Source organism: Hyposmocoma kahamanoa, unplaced genomic scaffold (genome assembly GCF_003589595.1).
Source record: "Hyposmocoma kahamanoa isolate Upper Pololo Valley unplaced genomic scaffold, ASM358959v1 185, whole genome shotgun sequence".
NCBI lineage: Eukaryota > Metazoa > Arthropoda > Insecta > Lepidoptera > Cosmopterigidae > Hyposmocoma > Hyposmocoma kahamanoa.
In genome coordinates this window covers 2,568,008-2,583,956 of record NW_020653715.1, presented here as the reverse complement: position 1 = coordinate 2,583,956, position 15,949 = coordinate 2,568,008, and the positions used below count along the sequence as shown (strand labels likewise).

Genomic DNA, 15,949 nt, shown 5'->3' with positions numbered 1-15,949 from the left:
CTCAACTCAGGACTTGAGTATGCTGTCAAACACTGGAAATACGACCCTAATGGCAAGGACTTGAGTATGATTTCCAGTGCTTCAAATCATACTCAAGTCATGACTTGAGCACTGAGTAGAGCTCTGGAATACGACCTTTAATTAATGAGCATTCGGCTCCGCATGACTGCACACGGCGGGCAACGCAATTTTCACCCCTCTGAGCGCGTGCTTAGGTGTCTTTTTCCTCTTAGTGAGCACCTGGTGTCATTAGTTACATTTAGTAGGCCATTATAGCGTAGGTATTTTCAATTTGGTATGAGAGTGATGTATCTGTTACATAGTGACTATTGTGTAATCTGTGACCAAACTAAAGGCGAAACTTTGATTTGAAGTAAATAAAAATAACAAACAGCAACTTTTTAAAATAATTATTAATACAAAGATCGAATACTCAGAGAAAATTCTTTCGATCCGGCCGGATTCGAACCGACGTCTTCTAGCATACCGTGGCAGACGCTATACCAACTAAGCCACGGAACGACCCAGCGCACATCACGAATTTTTGTATGTTCTTTTTGTCGTGTCTTTGTATTTGGTTTTTCAACGACTTTTTAGCCGTAGCGCCATCTATGAGAAATCTATGACAGTATTTCGTCACCCAGTTAGAGAACCTTTACAGCTACCAGCCCCGGCTAGATATGTTGTTATTCACTGTATTTAAATTTTTATTGGAATGATATTCAATTATTTTTTATGTGAAATTACTCCACTAGTTTGTTATAATTATTAGTACAAAGATCGAACACTCAGAAAAAATTCTTTCGATCCTTCGAAATTCTTTCGATTAATTTAAACTTTTTAAAATTTACAACACTAACTTTGCCTAAGTAAGAAAGAAATTCGTAATGCTTGGCGACAGAAATAGTACGGTGGCAGTACTTCCCTAGCCGAATTCTTTCAGAAAGAGCTCTACTACTTCAAAATTATTCGATATTGCTCAAGGATTTTAAAATAGTATTTTATGCCATCGTTGCATAATGAGGGTTTTTAAAGTCAACTTTAGTCCACGAGGCTTTGCCGTGTGGCCTAAGTAACAGGTGCGACATTTTGTAACCAAATAATGTTATCATTGCATACAATACTGTTTCAACAAGTAAATTAAAATAATGAAACATAGCCAATAAATATTTAGTGTGTATTTTGTAAACGCTACAAAGCGAAAAATCCGACGATTCATTGTAATAAAACAATAAGAATTAATTATAGTTATTTATAATTTATTTAATTTAATTATGATCTTATTAAACAGGTACTAAAATGTATCCACTTCAATAATCTTCGTTACATAATCTGTTGACTCGCTAAATATCGGAGCTAAAGAGCATGTCGCTTCACTAAAGTTTTAAGAGTCCTGGGGTCCTACCTTAGAGGGTGGAAATAATAATTATATTTTGCGACATATTAATAAAATTAATAAATCTCAAAATTGTTCAAAGGTTTTATTAAACTATTTTTTACATTGTTGATTTCACAAAATGTTGCCTAAAGATAAAAGACAAAACAGTATTGTTTTAAAAACATTAAGTATTTAAAATACCAAAAAACCAAGAACTCGTTAAAATACCAAAAAATCATGCTAAACAAAAAAATCACAATTTCAATCAAACAAAATTTTTTCAACATTGAACATGAGAAGTGTTTGGGTCATTTCGATGTTCTTTTGCGGCACGCCTACCACCTTATGGTCTTAATAGCCACCCATTATCAATAACCACAAGCGAACCAGTCATTCCCTGAGCTTTGTCACTAGCAAGGTACAAAATCAATTCGGCAATCTCCTCGGGAGTACTAAATCTTTTCAGAGCAGTCATTTCTGCTATTTCATCGGGGTTGACTGCAGCACCTGCGTTTTCTATGAAGTTGGTTAATACCGGTCCAGGGTTGACACTGTTGACTCTGATACCTGTAACAATAGTGTTTGTGCATTTTGAGATTACTAGGACGGAACATTGTAAGAGCAACATTGATGAATCGATTTCCCTGCAAAATAGTATATCTCTGCCACAAGTCTGTGTCTCATTACAGGTCAATAGCCCCCCTTAGACAGTCACTCTATCGCGCGTGATCAAGAGCGTAAGGCGTCATTCGCAATTATGAATTCAAAATTATAGTCATTTGTGTTGCGAGAAGGCAGAAAAGGAAAATAAAATCATAAATCATCCCTTAATTAAACGATCTAAGATGTTTGCTGTTTGTTGTATGCGACCAGTTTGTGTCGCTTTATGAAGATTTGAGGCTTTATCCCTATAACTTCTTTATTATTTCCGAATGTTGATCAGCACCTTCGATGGATTATTGGCAATCGTGAGCCCCACGAGCAGCCACGGCATTGTAAATGGCGCGCAATACAACTACACGTGCGAACGTGTCTCGAGCGTACAGTCAAATGGTCATTTGAAACGTATTGAAACGCACAGCTAACTGATTGCAGCGACGGCGTTTTTTAACTCCCGTCAGAACAAAAACACGGAATTCCGTTTGCTCAATTCAGTTTAACGTCCAACGTCAAAAACCGACAGTGCTCGATAAAAAAACGCTGCGTTTTAAAACCTTCTCCGTGTGAATAAACACGTGGATATCAATTTGTCTCTTTTCAACGATTTTTTGACGCCCGTTGAAAAAACGCTCCTGCGAATGAGGCCTTAACGGATTGCGCGCTCGGAAAGCCTGCACGCGCAATCGCGCGCGATTAACTGTTTGAAATTTTTTAAATTAGCGCTCTCGTGTTTGTTTTTGTTACAAGGGAAAGAGGTATTTCCCTTTTTCTTTTAACATCTTATCACGATAGAGTGTGTAAAGCCCGTTATTCGGTTGAAGATTTTAATATAGTGTCATAAAGATAATAATTTGCTTTGTGGTTTTGAAGTATACTATGTTGATCACATCGAGTATGTAACTAGAAATAGAGCCAAAATGTCATTTAATTTGTTTGGAAACATTAATGTGACAATTGCGCTCCGTTTGGCCAGTCGGAATTCGAAACAATTGACGAGTGTCGTCAATGGATGTCGTCAATTATTTCACTTCAAATCGACCAGTTAACTTGAGCTTTGCTATAATGGACGAAAATTGCAATTACCAATGAAATTTGATACCGTTTGTTTTGTAATTAGATGTTTTGCTGATTTTCCCCACGCCAGCGAATGGAACAGCACGCCCTTGTTAGAGATATTATCTTTATTGCAATAAATACATAACATTTTTGGAATATACGGAGACATACACACGGGTTAGTTGTTGGCGCTGTCTATATTTCAGTGCAAACGAGAGTTGGTATTTATAGGTGATGTATCACTGATGAGTTACCATGAATGTATGGCCCTTATTTCGTCTCTATTTCTGGTTATATACTCGATGATTAATCATTAGTATCTCTTTATCATACTGGAAAAACAATTTACAATCGACGTTTCACTAAATTCTGCCAAGTTACACGAGGACAGTTTGATCACGGACTTGTCTATTAAACTGGACCGCGCACTAAGTTAATAGAACGAGCCGAGTGAGAGGTTTCAAAGTAGTAATGCTTCTCTTTCTAATAAGGTTTTCATTCAACTTTTAGCCAGCCATATTTTTTTTAACCTTTTAGTTTTTATAGAAAATATTGTCACTTATGGATGACCAAAACTATTAATATTATTTCATAATAGAAGTTAATACTAATTTGATACGCTACTTCATAATAGAAGATTTCATTGTTGATTTTTTTCTTGTATTATTACAGTAAAAGCATATTACCTTTAAGCAAATATATATAACCAAAATTTAAAAAAGTTAATAGTCTAGACAATGTTCTAAGGACAGACCACATAAGTAACCGTGACTTTAAGAAGAAAAAAAAACTTTTTTGATTATGATTTATTTTTGTACGCAATCTCCTTTTCACACTGTACACCTTGACCAGCGATATCCCAAATTCTATAACCCATAAAAAATTTTTTTTTTGAAACTGAAAAATAAACCTCTATTTCAGCTATCACTTCCTCATTTGATGCAAATAGATAAAAATCATATTAAATAAATCAAATGGGGCCAAAACTGGTGAATATTAATAGTGGTATGGTGTGACAATAGTTCGTATCATAATTCGACAAACTAATTTAAAAGTTCGTAAGTTGCTTATTAACGAGTTCTAAATTAAGAAATAAAAATAAATTACGAATTCCGAAAAAAATTTTATTTAACCTTAAAATCAAGTAGGTATTTATCGAACCATCCTTATATGGAGCTCCCAATGTGTGAGAGAGGAAGGTAGTAAAGATGTTACTTAAGGCCTAATATGTTTTGTTCCCTAACAGTTAATTGAACCGTGATGCGTTACTTTATTTTTTGTTCAGAAGTTTTCAAATATCCCAGGACATAATTGCTCAAAGTGAACTGAAAGAACACTTATTACAAATACTTCAATGAAATGTCCAGTTACACAACGTTATTATTTGCTAAATATAAAACAACCTAAATGTTACATACCTTTAGGAGCAAATTCCATTGCTGCTCCTCTAGTAAAATGATCCAAAGCAGCCTTAGAAACATAATAAGGCAGAAGCCTTCCGTCAAACGGCAAAGAATTAGCCGCAATGCTTGAAGTATTGATAATATTCCCTTTAGTCTTCGCTAGATGTGGAACAGCTAACATAGTAAGTTCAGCTACAGCTCTCATGTTGGTCCTCATTAAAGCGTCGTAAGCTTCTAAGAACTTCCCATCAGTAAGCCCTCCATATTTGGCAAAACCTGCATTGTTGACCAGTACATCAATTTTGCCAAACTTATTTACGGTCTCATCGATGATTTTCTTAGCATCTGTAGTCACATCAGCTTTAAGAATCAATGATGTGGCATTATTTGGAAGTTTTTTAGCTACAGCATTCAGTTTTGTTTCATTTCGTCCTATTAGGGTTACGCTGGCTCTTTGTTCAGCAAACATTATGGCTGTGGCAGCTCCAATTCCGGAGCTTGCGCCCGTAACTATCACTGATTTCCCTGCAAACTTCATTATCGACCTTTCTGTTTTCTTTTCTTTTGGGTTCTGTAACGGCGCTTGTCCAAATTATATACAGATTTTTGTTTTTGCACTGCTACTTCAAAATCTTATATAATAATATATTATTTCTTTAACCCAAAAGACAATAGCGTCTCTATCTAGTACACGATTAAATATAAAGCGGCGGTAAGGAAACCCATAAATTTATAGTTACCTACATTACGGTAAGTCTCAATTTGATTGCTTATCTCTTAAATATGAAAAAAGTTTTGTTACTATCCAATATTGTTTAATATTCAGTTCCAAAATTTTATACTTGCTATTGCATTGATTTAAGTAATATTCTTCCATGCGTACCATTACGCCTGCCTCTTTCGTCTCATCCACAAGCATTAGTCTCTTTATACGTACTCGTTAATTCTTGGCATTTTTGATGTCCCCACTTCTCCGCTTTATGTGAAAATTACTCTTCATGTGTCACTTTATTATAGAATAATAGTCACAAACATTGACGTATTCCAAAGTACTATTATACTTATTGTTGCTGTCTAAATTTTAATTCTAATCTCGTCATTATAAGTTTAATTTCTCTACCCGTTGTTGTCGAAATCTAAGTATTGTGTTTACACGTACGTCATCCTCATCATCCTATTTAAGAGTCAGGTTCTTATCGATGTAGCCTCCTCCACTCCTCACGGTTCATAACCAGCTCCTTGACCTCTCTATATTCTATAGCCGTTCTTGGTCTTCCTCTCTTTCTTTCCCTTCTATCTTCTCCTATAACGTATTTACGTTTATTTATTAACATCACTGCCCTCGTCACCCGGAGGCATGAGTTGACAATTCCTATGGACCTGTAATTTCACCAGCACCCTTAACCTTCAAAGCCAGAACGCAGTAATGCTCACATTACTGCTTAACGGCAGAAAGAGGTAAAGTTACTTCCCTGGACAAATTCTTTCAAGAAGAGCTCTGTACTGTACTGTACCGGTTGGTATGATTATGCGAAGCTTCGTAACGATAGACGCTGGTCGATACCACCAATGAACATACGCCAACTTAATCTCTGTTTTTATTTTGTTTTTTGTTACTTTTTTCACAAAGTAAGAGATTAAATTAAAAACAGAAAATGACCAAAAAAAGCTTAAGAGCTACAAATAATACTCTGGTAATCAAGGATTTTGATGATGGTTTTAAACTGTCCAGTGCATGGAATCCGGTCCTTAGTGCGTGCAGTAATAAAAACAAAAACACCTCGAGTTCAGTTTCGCGTGTGGATACAGTGAGTGTGGTTTGTCTGAAAAAAGTGAGTGACAATGGTAACGCCACAACAAATCGCGAAGAAGGTAGTCGTCGACAGCGCAAGAGGGTAGACAGATATGTCTGCTCATAAAGCTGTCATCTGCCGCCGTCCAGTCAACCCGTGACCATGGAGCGTGCAACCGTTCCGAAATATCGGGAAAATAAAAAGAAGTCATACCGTGGTAAGAAACCTGATACTAGTGATAATCATTTAGTGAATAACCACGAAAGTCTTAAAATCTATATAATCAAGGATTATTTGGTGATAAATAATTCACCTTAATCGTGTTTTATGAACTACCGATTACGATGCGGCTATTTCAAATTTTATAGGTTCGACAAATGGTTTATTGTCTGAAATATATCTACAATCATAAACGTCGTAAATTATTTTTCACTTTATGATATCTAGTGTCTGGACGAACAAGTCGTGAGCCATGGTAAGCGACACGCCTCATCATAGCAGTTGTAGCGTAACTCAAAACTTTACTCGCAAAGATAGATAGATAGATAGATAATACACTTTATTGCTAACACATAAAAAACAAAAACAGTACATAGACAACTTAAAATTAATGTGGGCAAAGGCGGCCTTATCGCTGAGAGCGATCTCTTCCAGACAATCTTTGAGGCAGAGGAGAACTGAACAGAGAGGGAGACATAGTGTGCCAGTGATAAAAATTTAAACGCATGATTACACTTTCATATTATGAAATAATATCTGAGTCACCTTGAAACATAAAATTAATTTATGTATAATTTTTTTATAGATACTATGCGATATGTATTTAGATATTGTTGTTGCGACTATCGAGTATATAACCAGAAACAGACGAAATAAGGGCCATCCATTATTGGCACCTCATCACCTCATCAGGCAAATGGGCCTTATATCACTTTTAAATATCAACTCTCGTTTGCGCTGAAATCACAAATTAGAAAGCTGAAATAGTACAGCGCCAACAACTGACCTGTGTATACGTCTTCGTATACTCCAAAAATATTCTGTATTTACTGTAATAAAGATAATATCTCTAACAATGCCGTGGTGTTCTATTCGGTGGTGTGGGAAAAACTGCAAAACATCTAATTACAAAACAAACGGAATCACATTTCATTGGTAATTAAATATGCAATTTTTCAATTTTGGTCCATTATAGCAATGCTCAAGTTAAACTGGTCGAATTGAAGTGAAACAATTGACGACACCCATCAATTGTTTCGAATTCGGGCTGGCCAATCCGAGTGGAGTTGTCACCGTAATGATTTGGCAAAATAGTTTTCAAACAAATTAAATGACATTTCGTCTCTATTTCTGGTTATATACCTACTCGATGGTTGCGACCAAATTCGAAGCGCGAAATCCATGGTTCGATAGTTTTCCCATTCTATATGACCTGCAGATTTGAGTTCCGATCGGGGCTAGAACTAAGAATGTGCTACAACGCGATTTGAAAGTTTCGAACGGGCCCGTCTTTTCGTTGACTTCGAGAGTAGTTCCGTAGGCTCACGACATGTGGGCTTAGTGGTTGGTGGTAAGCGACGCGCCTGCCCATGATAGTTGCAGTGCCACACAGAATTTTAACCCCAAACCCGGGGGCCCTGTCTGTCATTCTCAGACGAGTTGACAACTCCTGTATGCCTATAGTTTCTGCTACTAAATTAGCTACGAGTACGAGAAAATGTATTCAGTATTGCCATAGATTACTTAATAGTTACAGACATGTAATAGCTACATCATTCTTGTACAAAATTGAAAATACCTACGCTACACTACACTACGTAGGCTATAACCTTCTAAATCTGACTAATGAAACCAGGCGCTCACTTCGAGGAAAAGGAAGCTAAGCACGCGCTCAGAGAGGTGAAAATAACGATGCTCGTCGTGTGCAGTCGTGCGGAACCGAATGCCCGGGTTGTACGAGCATTGTTATGTAAATAAAAGACTTCTCTGAGCGTTTGCACTGTCGGCGATCGCGTAACCTCGAGCGGGTGACGGAGCCCTGGTATCGCTCAATATGAAATATCTGACATTAATTTTATAACATCTCTAATTGCATAAATAATCATTTATAAAAAAATAGAAGAACATTTTTATAATTTCGAATTTGTTACAGTCGGACTTCTGGAGGCGGAAAATGCGAACCGTGCACAACATATTGGACGTAGACAAGGATGGTCTGATCTCGTACAACGATTTCCAGCTGTTCGCGAAGAGATTCATTGCGCTCGGACATCTGGATGAACAGCAGGCTAAGGAGTTTGTGGAGATTATTCAGGTAAGATATTTTTTTAATAGCTTGTCAATCGAGAAAGCCTATACTTAGCAACAGGTCACGTTGTACAAAAGTCAGATTTAAACCGCGAACATGGTTTCGATTTTATGTGCAAATAAATTACTTACTTACTAACTATTGAAAACACTAAAAACCCGGTACAAAACAGTGTACTTCAAAAAGTCAATAAAATCACCATTCGTAAAGTCACATCTAGGTATTTAATAACCCAAAATCCTGCCATCACCACACAACTAAAATGATTTAAAATAGCGCCTTGGCGCCCTGGACTTGTATCGATTCGCTTTAACATCGAATCGATTTCTAAGCAAATCGATTCGATTTATCGCACTAAAGGAAAGTCGTAACCGACTGAAGCCGAAAGGGCTGTCGAAGTTATAATTTTTAAAATTCTGTGGATCGATTCAGAAGCATACAATCCAAAAAATCGACTTTATTACGATTTAAAACAAAAAAATCGTGCATCCATTCTAGACGACCCAACTCATTAACTACTTACTTATTAGTGTTGTAATTATTAATACAAAGATCGAACATTTAGAAAAAGATATTTCGAACTGACTGGATTCAAGCCAAGTAAACCGTAGCAGACGCTATACCAATTAAGCCACGAAACGAACTAGTGCAAATCTTAATTTTTTGTTTTTAACGACTTTTTTGCCATAGTGCCATCTGTGAGAAATCTATTTCTTCACTCAGCCAGGTACCTTTGCAGTAGCTGACTAGAAATGTCGCTTTCATAATTGTAATTTTTAAGTTTATTGAATGATATGATGTTTGACCAACATGATATCCGATTACTTTTTGTGAAATTACTCCACTGGTTTGTAATTATTAATATAAAAATCGACCACTTAGAAAAAATTCTTCGATCCCGCTATATTCGAACCTTACAGTGTGTTTGGTCTAGACGATGGAGAGTGATTTTTTTTGCTAAAGTACACTGTTTTGCATATGATTTTTGTTTAAATTTTAATTCAAGATGTATCTCATTTTTAATGATGTTATTTTCCGTAATTGTTTGTGAAGTCTATCTATAAATCCACAGATGACCTGGGAAACGCAGTGGGGCGCCATTGATCCGTATAATTACGTTACGATGGAACAGTATTTAGAGGACATGAACCACGTGTTAAATGATAAAACGTTGAAGAAGAAAGCGCACCGCTGGTTGCCATATTTATTCAAGGTACTAATATTTTTTTTATTAAAAAGAACTGACCTTAATAGTTTGTACAATTACATCTATTTGCAAAGTTTTATTGAAGCCGGTTACCGGAAAGTGCGTGAAACCGGATTCATCCCCTAGTTTGGAAAATTTTCTTCAAATTTAAATGGGACCAATAACTGAGGTACCCTCTTTCCAACAAAAAAAGAATCGTCAAAATAGGTTCACAAATGCGTTTCGCGCGACATACATACATACAAAAATAAACAGTCGAATTGTCCCTCCTCTTTTTTGAAGTCGGTTAAAAATGAAATATTGTAAAATTATAATTGATTTCATTAAACACTGCGGATTCGTTTCCTGGTAGGACCAAATTGGGGAACGAACTTTTCAAAATTTTTGGTCTGGGTGTCCCGGGTGGTGCTTCGGAGTAATTCCTGAATGCTCTGTTACTTATAATAGTGGAAATTCCGTAGTTTGAGTACCTGGTAAAAGATGTGGCTGTCCGGCACAGTGTTCTTATGATCGTTTAACGGTCATTCTCGGACTAGAGTTCACTATTAATTTCCATGCCAATTTTTATTATTTAAATATTCAAGTATTCGTGTAATTGTTAAATAATATTTGACGATACATAATCTCGAATATTAAATAATATTGCACGGTAAAAAAATCGAATACTTAAATGATAAAAATTACCACGGAAATTAGGTTTTGAACACTAATCCGATAATGACGGATAAAGGAGATATAGTTATTGTGTGAACTCCACTGTTTCTTCTGTGAAATGTTGGAATAATTAGTTTCGAAAATTGTTTCTACACACCCTCACACTCGGACGTCCTATTTCCGGTTAGACCAATTTAGAAAGCTCAATTTTTCCACATTTTTGCACTCTAGAGTTACTTTTGTTATTATCTGGTACTCACAATACAGAGAATTTTTTGCTTTGATACCAGGTAATTGGTAGGATTGTCTTTTTTTTTTCTTAATGCTTATTCACTCTCACCTTGAAGTGGGACCCGTTGGAATATCCACAACATAAGGGTGGAACTGCAGCCTACGTCTAGTCCTCCAATTATGGAACAGTGAACACACTCACCGTAATATGTCCTGTAGAATAAATAAATAACGCAAACACTCATACCCCACTCTAAGAAATTCGAATCGCAAGTGCCATAGACACACGACACGACAAATTATACCCAAACTCAAGAGATAAATAAATGTAGGCCATAGAATCAAACCCGAGACCTTTGCGTGACAGGATTCTCTACTCTCGTTCTCCGTCCGAAACATTTAAGTAATACTCGACCATATTAAAAACCAAAGTAATTTTTTTATTTTAATTAAATGGACTTTCTCTTGACCACTACCTAGTTCAGCAGCTTTATTTTGATTGCCTCACCCGATCGAAAACTGCGTCTCTTCCAAGTCGACTCGAGTCATAATTGCGATTCACAACTGGTCGATCGGAAACTTTTAACATTTCTAATCGGAACATTAGTTGATTTGAGTCACAAATAAGAAAGCTACAGTTGGAATCAGGATATGGGAATTCCATTTCTGGGCTGTGCGCATAATAAAAGATGACGAAAAGCCCTTAGTACGCTTGAAGGGAATATCGACCAAGTAAGGATGATATACCGCCGTACGTCTGGATGTCCGATAGTAAAAGGGACGGGCGGGACGAGCTGATTGATGCTCATTTGTATACTCACCGAAATATATTCTGACAACCGACAGGCGGGCCACTTTGCGCCGAACGTATGAAGCTTCATTCGTATCATGCGTCTTTCGACAGTAAGCAATTGTTTCGGACGGAAGTCCGGACGGAGAACGAGGGTACAGGACCGGCATGGGAACCGTTCGGCCACGGGGGCAGTTGAATATCAATAAACAGCCAATTTTATATTATTTGGTTTTTAGTTCGGGATTTAATCATGTATTATAAAACTGGCCGAACGGTTACCATGCCGGACTGCCACGCAGAGGTCCCAGGTTCGATTCCCGGGCCGGGCGAAATATTTGTATGACCTACATTTATTTCTCTCGTGAGTTTGGGTGTAATTTGTGGTTGTCTATGTGTGTGTCCATGGCACCCGCGACACAGGGTTTCCCTAGTGCGGGGCTATGTTGAGTGTGTGCGTTGTTATTATTATTATTGTTATTATATTCCCATCATCTCGACGTTTCGGACGTATTGCAACGTCCATGGTCTCGAAGGGACTGAAGAAGCGAGTGTCAGCATCTTCTAGCCGTGCGAGTTTTTCTAACTACCCTAATATTACTATTCCCGAATTAAAAATCAAATAATGTGTGACAGTTCAAATCAAAGACCATTTTACGTCCAGTGTTCGAGGCTGTCTGGCGTATTATTAATTTTTTTTATTTTAATTACAGGCTCTCGACAAAGACAAGACTGGCTTTATCTCCGTGAAGGAGTTTAAGTTGTTCTTCGAGTGTCTTGGGCTCAACAACGAGCACGCGGCAGTGGCATTCGCCGTCATCGACCACAACGGGGTAAGAATATTGTAATTTTTTAATCGACTTCAATAAAAGGAGGTTCTCAATTGGACTGTATTTATTTTTTCTTGGAAAGAGGGTATTGGTACCATTTAAATTTACGTGTAAGGGTGGCAAAATAGGGGATGAATCTGGTTCCGCGCACATTCCGCTAACCGATTTCAATAAAACATGGCAAATAGATGTAATTTCACGAACTTTTGAGGTCGGTTTTGTTTATAAAAAAGTAATTTTTTTTTTATCTTTCAAGTTCTTCGCAATGTATTATTTTTATAAAATAATTTAACATTCTTAGAATAATAACGCATAGAATGATAGTATTATATCAAACGAACTGTCACAAGTGAGGCAAAAATCAAATTCATGTAGGCTAGTTTTAGTAGTAGGTTAATTTTCGGTTTTAGTGAATATTTATATAAAAATACAAGTTGAAACGCGTTACTTCCTTGTGGAATGTGATGTTAGTATGTATTTTATGTTGGTCTGACGTATTTTTACACTCATTTACCGCACATTTCGTCATTTTTAGCTAAAATTCTTGAGCTGTTCGCGTTGCAAGTTGACCTTGAGCACTGACCGCCCGCCCGCTCGTGTAGGCCCATTGGGAGCGCTTCAATTTGCCTCACTTAGCGTGTGCGGACTAGGTTTCTATGCGTTATTCTAAGTGAACATTTTTATAAAAAACAAAACCGACCTCAAAAGCCGCTATCAGTGTTCGCTGTATTTGTTACATCTATTTGCCAAGTTTTATTGGAATCAGTGAACGGAAGGGTGAAATTCAATAAACAGAATTTTTCCCCTAATTTCCCACACTTAGAGGTGGAATATTTTCGTACCCCCTTTCCTACAAAAAAAAAAATCATTTAAATCGGTAATCGCGTAACAAACACACAGAAAAAAAATACATTCGAATTTAGAACCTCCTCCGTTTTTGAAGTCGGTTCAAAATAAGTGGGCATTTGTCCCCTCATTAATTATTTCATTACTTGGTATAATATTTGAAAGAAGTAAAATACGTAGTAATTACAACCGTATTAAATAATATTCTTGGATAGTATTATAATAATAACGCACACACTCAACATGGCCCCACACTAGGGAAACCCTGTGTCGCGGGTGCCATGGACACACACATGGATAACCACAAATTACACCCAAACTCACGAGGTAAATAAATGTAGGCCCTACAAATATTTCTCCGGGCCTGGGAACCGAACCTGGGGCCTCTGCGTGGCAGACCAGCATCGTAACCATTCGGTACGGAGGCAGTTAAATATAATATATAAATAATAGGATAGTTAGGATGCGTTTCTACATCCGAGTGACATTCCAGCCGTTTAGCACTTAATACCGGACTTGGCAGTTAATTTATTAATGCTTTTTTATCTCACCTTGCTTATCTTTAAATAAACATTACTTTGCGATTGACGTCATTAGAATATATTTATACAAACTTTTCGATTCTTTATCAAAAGTGATAAATGTAAATAAATTACAATACGTATATAAAATCATAATATAATGAGATGTTGTCAGATAATTTCTACACTTTTTTAAAATTTCTAACTATAATATTTACCTTGTTTCAGGATGGCAAACTGTCCCTGAAAGAATTTGTAAAACTGGGGAAGGACTTCTTCTTCACAGAGGACGAGAAACGGCCCTCCAAGATGTTCTGGGGACCACTGTCCAATGTGTGATCGCAGCTTTATAAAAGCGCTGTATAATGTCTGATCACATGTTTGTAGTAGCTGACGAATGTGTGCTCGCAGCTTTATTATGTGACAAGAGTGATTTGATTTAGTAGCACGGGAATACGAAGTTAAAATGACGGAATCTACGGCCGTAGTGTTAACGGGAAACCTTATCGATCTCTTTCGTTACTTTACGGCCAAATTTCTTGATTTTAAAGATTTTTTTGAGTAATTTGATCGATTTCTTACCTTACGTTCGTCAATATCTATAGTTGCGTTACGGTATCAATTTCTATCATGTCACCCGTATGCACGATTTTTTTTAGTACTTTGATCGATTTCTTTCACAGAACGACCATCAACGATTCTCATTATCTCTTTGATTACGCTACAGTACAAATTCCTATCATGGTACTTTAAAGAAAGAGTTGTGTCAATTGGAGATCTGTAGTAGATAGATATTGTATACATAATATACTAAGTCTTTTTTCTTTAAAATTAATGCAACATGCATAATACATAAATGACAGTACAGAGATATTTTTTATCTCTTTCTTTTTCTATAATCTTATAATGAGTTATTTTTGATTGTAAGGAATTACTTATAGATCTATTGGATCTATTCTAATAACTTGTCGGTTTATAAGACCTTTTATTTTGTAACTTTAAACTCGTGTTTTAGTCATTAAGTTTAATTAGATACAATAGTAACATAAGTTACTCTAAAAATAAGAGACAAAAATAAAAATTGACTATAATTTAAAAAAAAAAAACAGTTTTAATGGGTAAATAAAGCAGTGGGAAGTAGCTTTACGTAAATTTTTACAATATTTCTAAGTGACAAAAATAAAGCTTTTGAAAATGAGAAAATATTGTTTTGTGAAAGTTGTTTATAACAAAATATTAAATCTACAACAATTTTAACAATTGTATTTTCAATTCGTAATAATTATGGACCAATTAAGTTATTTTTGTATAACTATTCCTAATTAATATGTTCTAGTGTTTGTCTTATAGTATTATAAAAATATCATTCGTTATTAGAATGATAAAAAAATAACAAAAAAATGTGACAATGACTTTTAAATGAAATCTCAATAAAAAAAATAATGCAAACAAGGTTGTTTTATTGTTACAAGCGAATTAAACTCGCCAATCACATGGTTTTAATAGTGATACGAAGATTATAAACAATCTCGGTAGCTCAACGGTTTGCACCGTAGACACTGAATGACGATGTCACGAATTAAATTCCCGGTGGAACCAATTTGGGAAATGAACTTTTTTGGTACTCAAATTTGAGATTAAAGAATTGGTGAGATTGTAAAAAAAAGATAATAATTCCACGATTACATGAAATCTTGGACCGATACCATAGTACAAATGATAACTATGAAAAAGGTAAAAAAATCCGTGTTATATCCAGATGGCGCTGATCAATAGCCTGTGGTTTATATTATGTAAATGCCGTTATAAGTTAATGCTTCCTAGTTTTTTTTAATATAATCAAGTGGCGGGATGAACAAGTCGTGCGCCTGGTGGTAAGCGACACGCCTATCCATAACAGTTGCAGTGCCACTCAGAGCTTTAAATCGCAAAGATTTTAGGGGCACTGCACCCGTCACCCACATAAGTTGACAAGTCCCTTGTGCCTTACCCTTCAAAACCGGAACGCAGAAAAGCTCACATTACTGGTTGACGGCAGAAATAGGTAAGGTGGCAGTAGTTCCCTGGACGAACTCTTTCACAAGGAGCTTTACTGCTGAGTAAAGAACGTAATGTCTGTATAGTGTTACAATGCCATATGGATATACAGATGGGCTCTTCCACTCTTGAAGGGAGGTGCGATGGTGGAAACGTGATTGTAGAAACATACACTGCATTCGGCCAGCGTAGCGGACTAAGGTTCAAACCATCCCTTTAGAGGAGATCGTACCCA

At 36.4% G+C, this 15,949-nt stretch overlaps 2 protein-coding genes across 2 annotated transcripts in view; one reads left to right on the top strand and one right to left on the bottom strand.

The window, feature by feature from the left end:
* LOC113226260 (sarcoplasmic calcium-binding protein) overlaps nt 1-14,535 on the top strand; it is a 32,983-nt gene extending 18,448 nt beyond the window's left edge. Inside the window, exons 3-6 of the mRNA XM_026458824.1 lie at nt 8,443-8,604; nt 9,671-9,811; nt 12,194-12,313; nt 13,906-14,535. Coding sequence (XP_026314609.1) covers nt 8,443-8,604; nt 9,671-9,811; nt 12,194-12,313; nt 13,906-14,016 — 534 coding nt within the window. The 3' untranslated portion in view covers nt 14,017-14,535. The remainder of the gene's footprint in view (nt 1-8,442; nt 8,605-9,670; nt 9,812-12,193; nt 12,314-13,905) is intronic.
* Nucleotides 1,413-11,108, bottom strand: LOC113226261 (uncharacterized oxidoreductase TM_0325-like). The gene is made up of 3 exons (XM_026458825.1): nt 11,088-11,108; nt 4,513-5,029; nt 1,413-1,945 (listed from the first exon to the last, which is right to left on the bottom strand). Exons 1-3 carry the CDS (start codon nt 11,106-11,108, stop codon nt 1,722-1,724), a joined length of 762 nt encoding a protein of 253 aa, XP_026314610.1. The 3' UTR covers nt 1,413-1,721.
* Nucleotides 14,536-15,949: the final 1,414 nt, after the last annotated feature.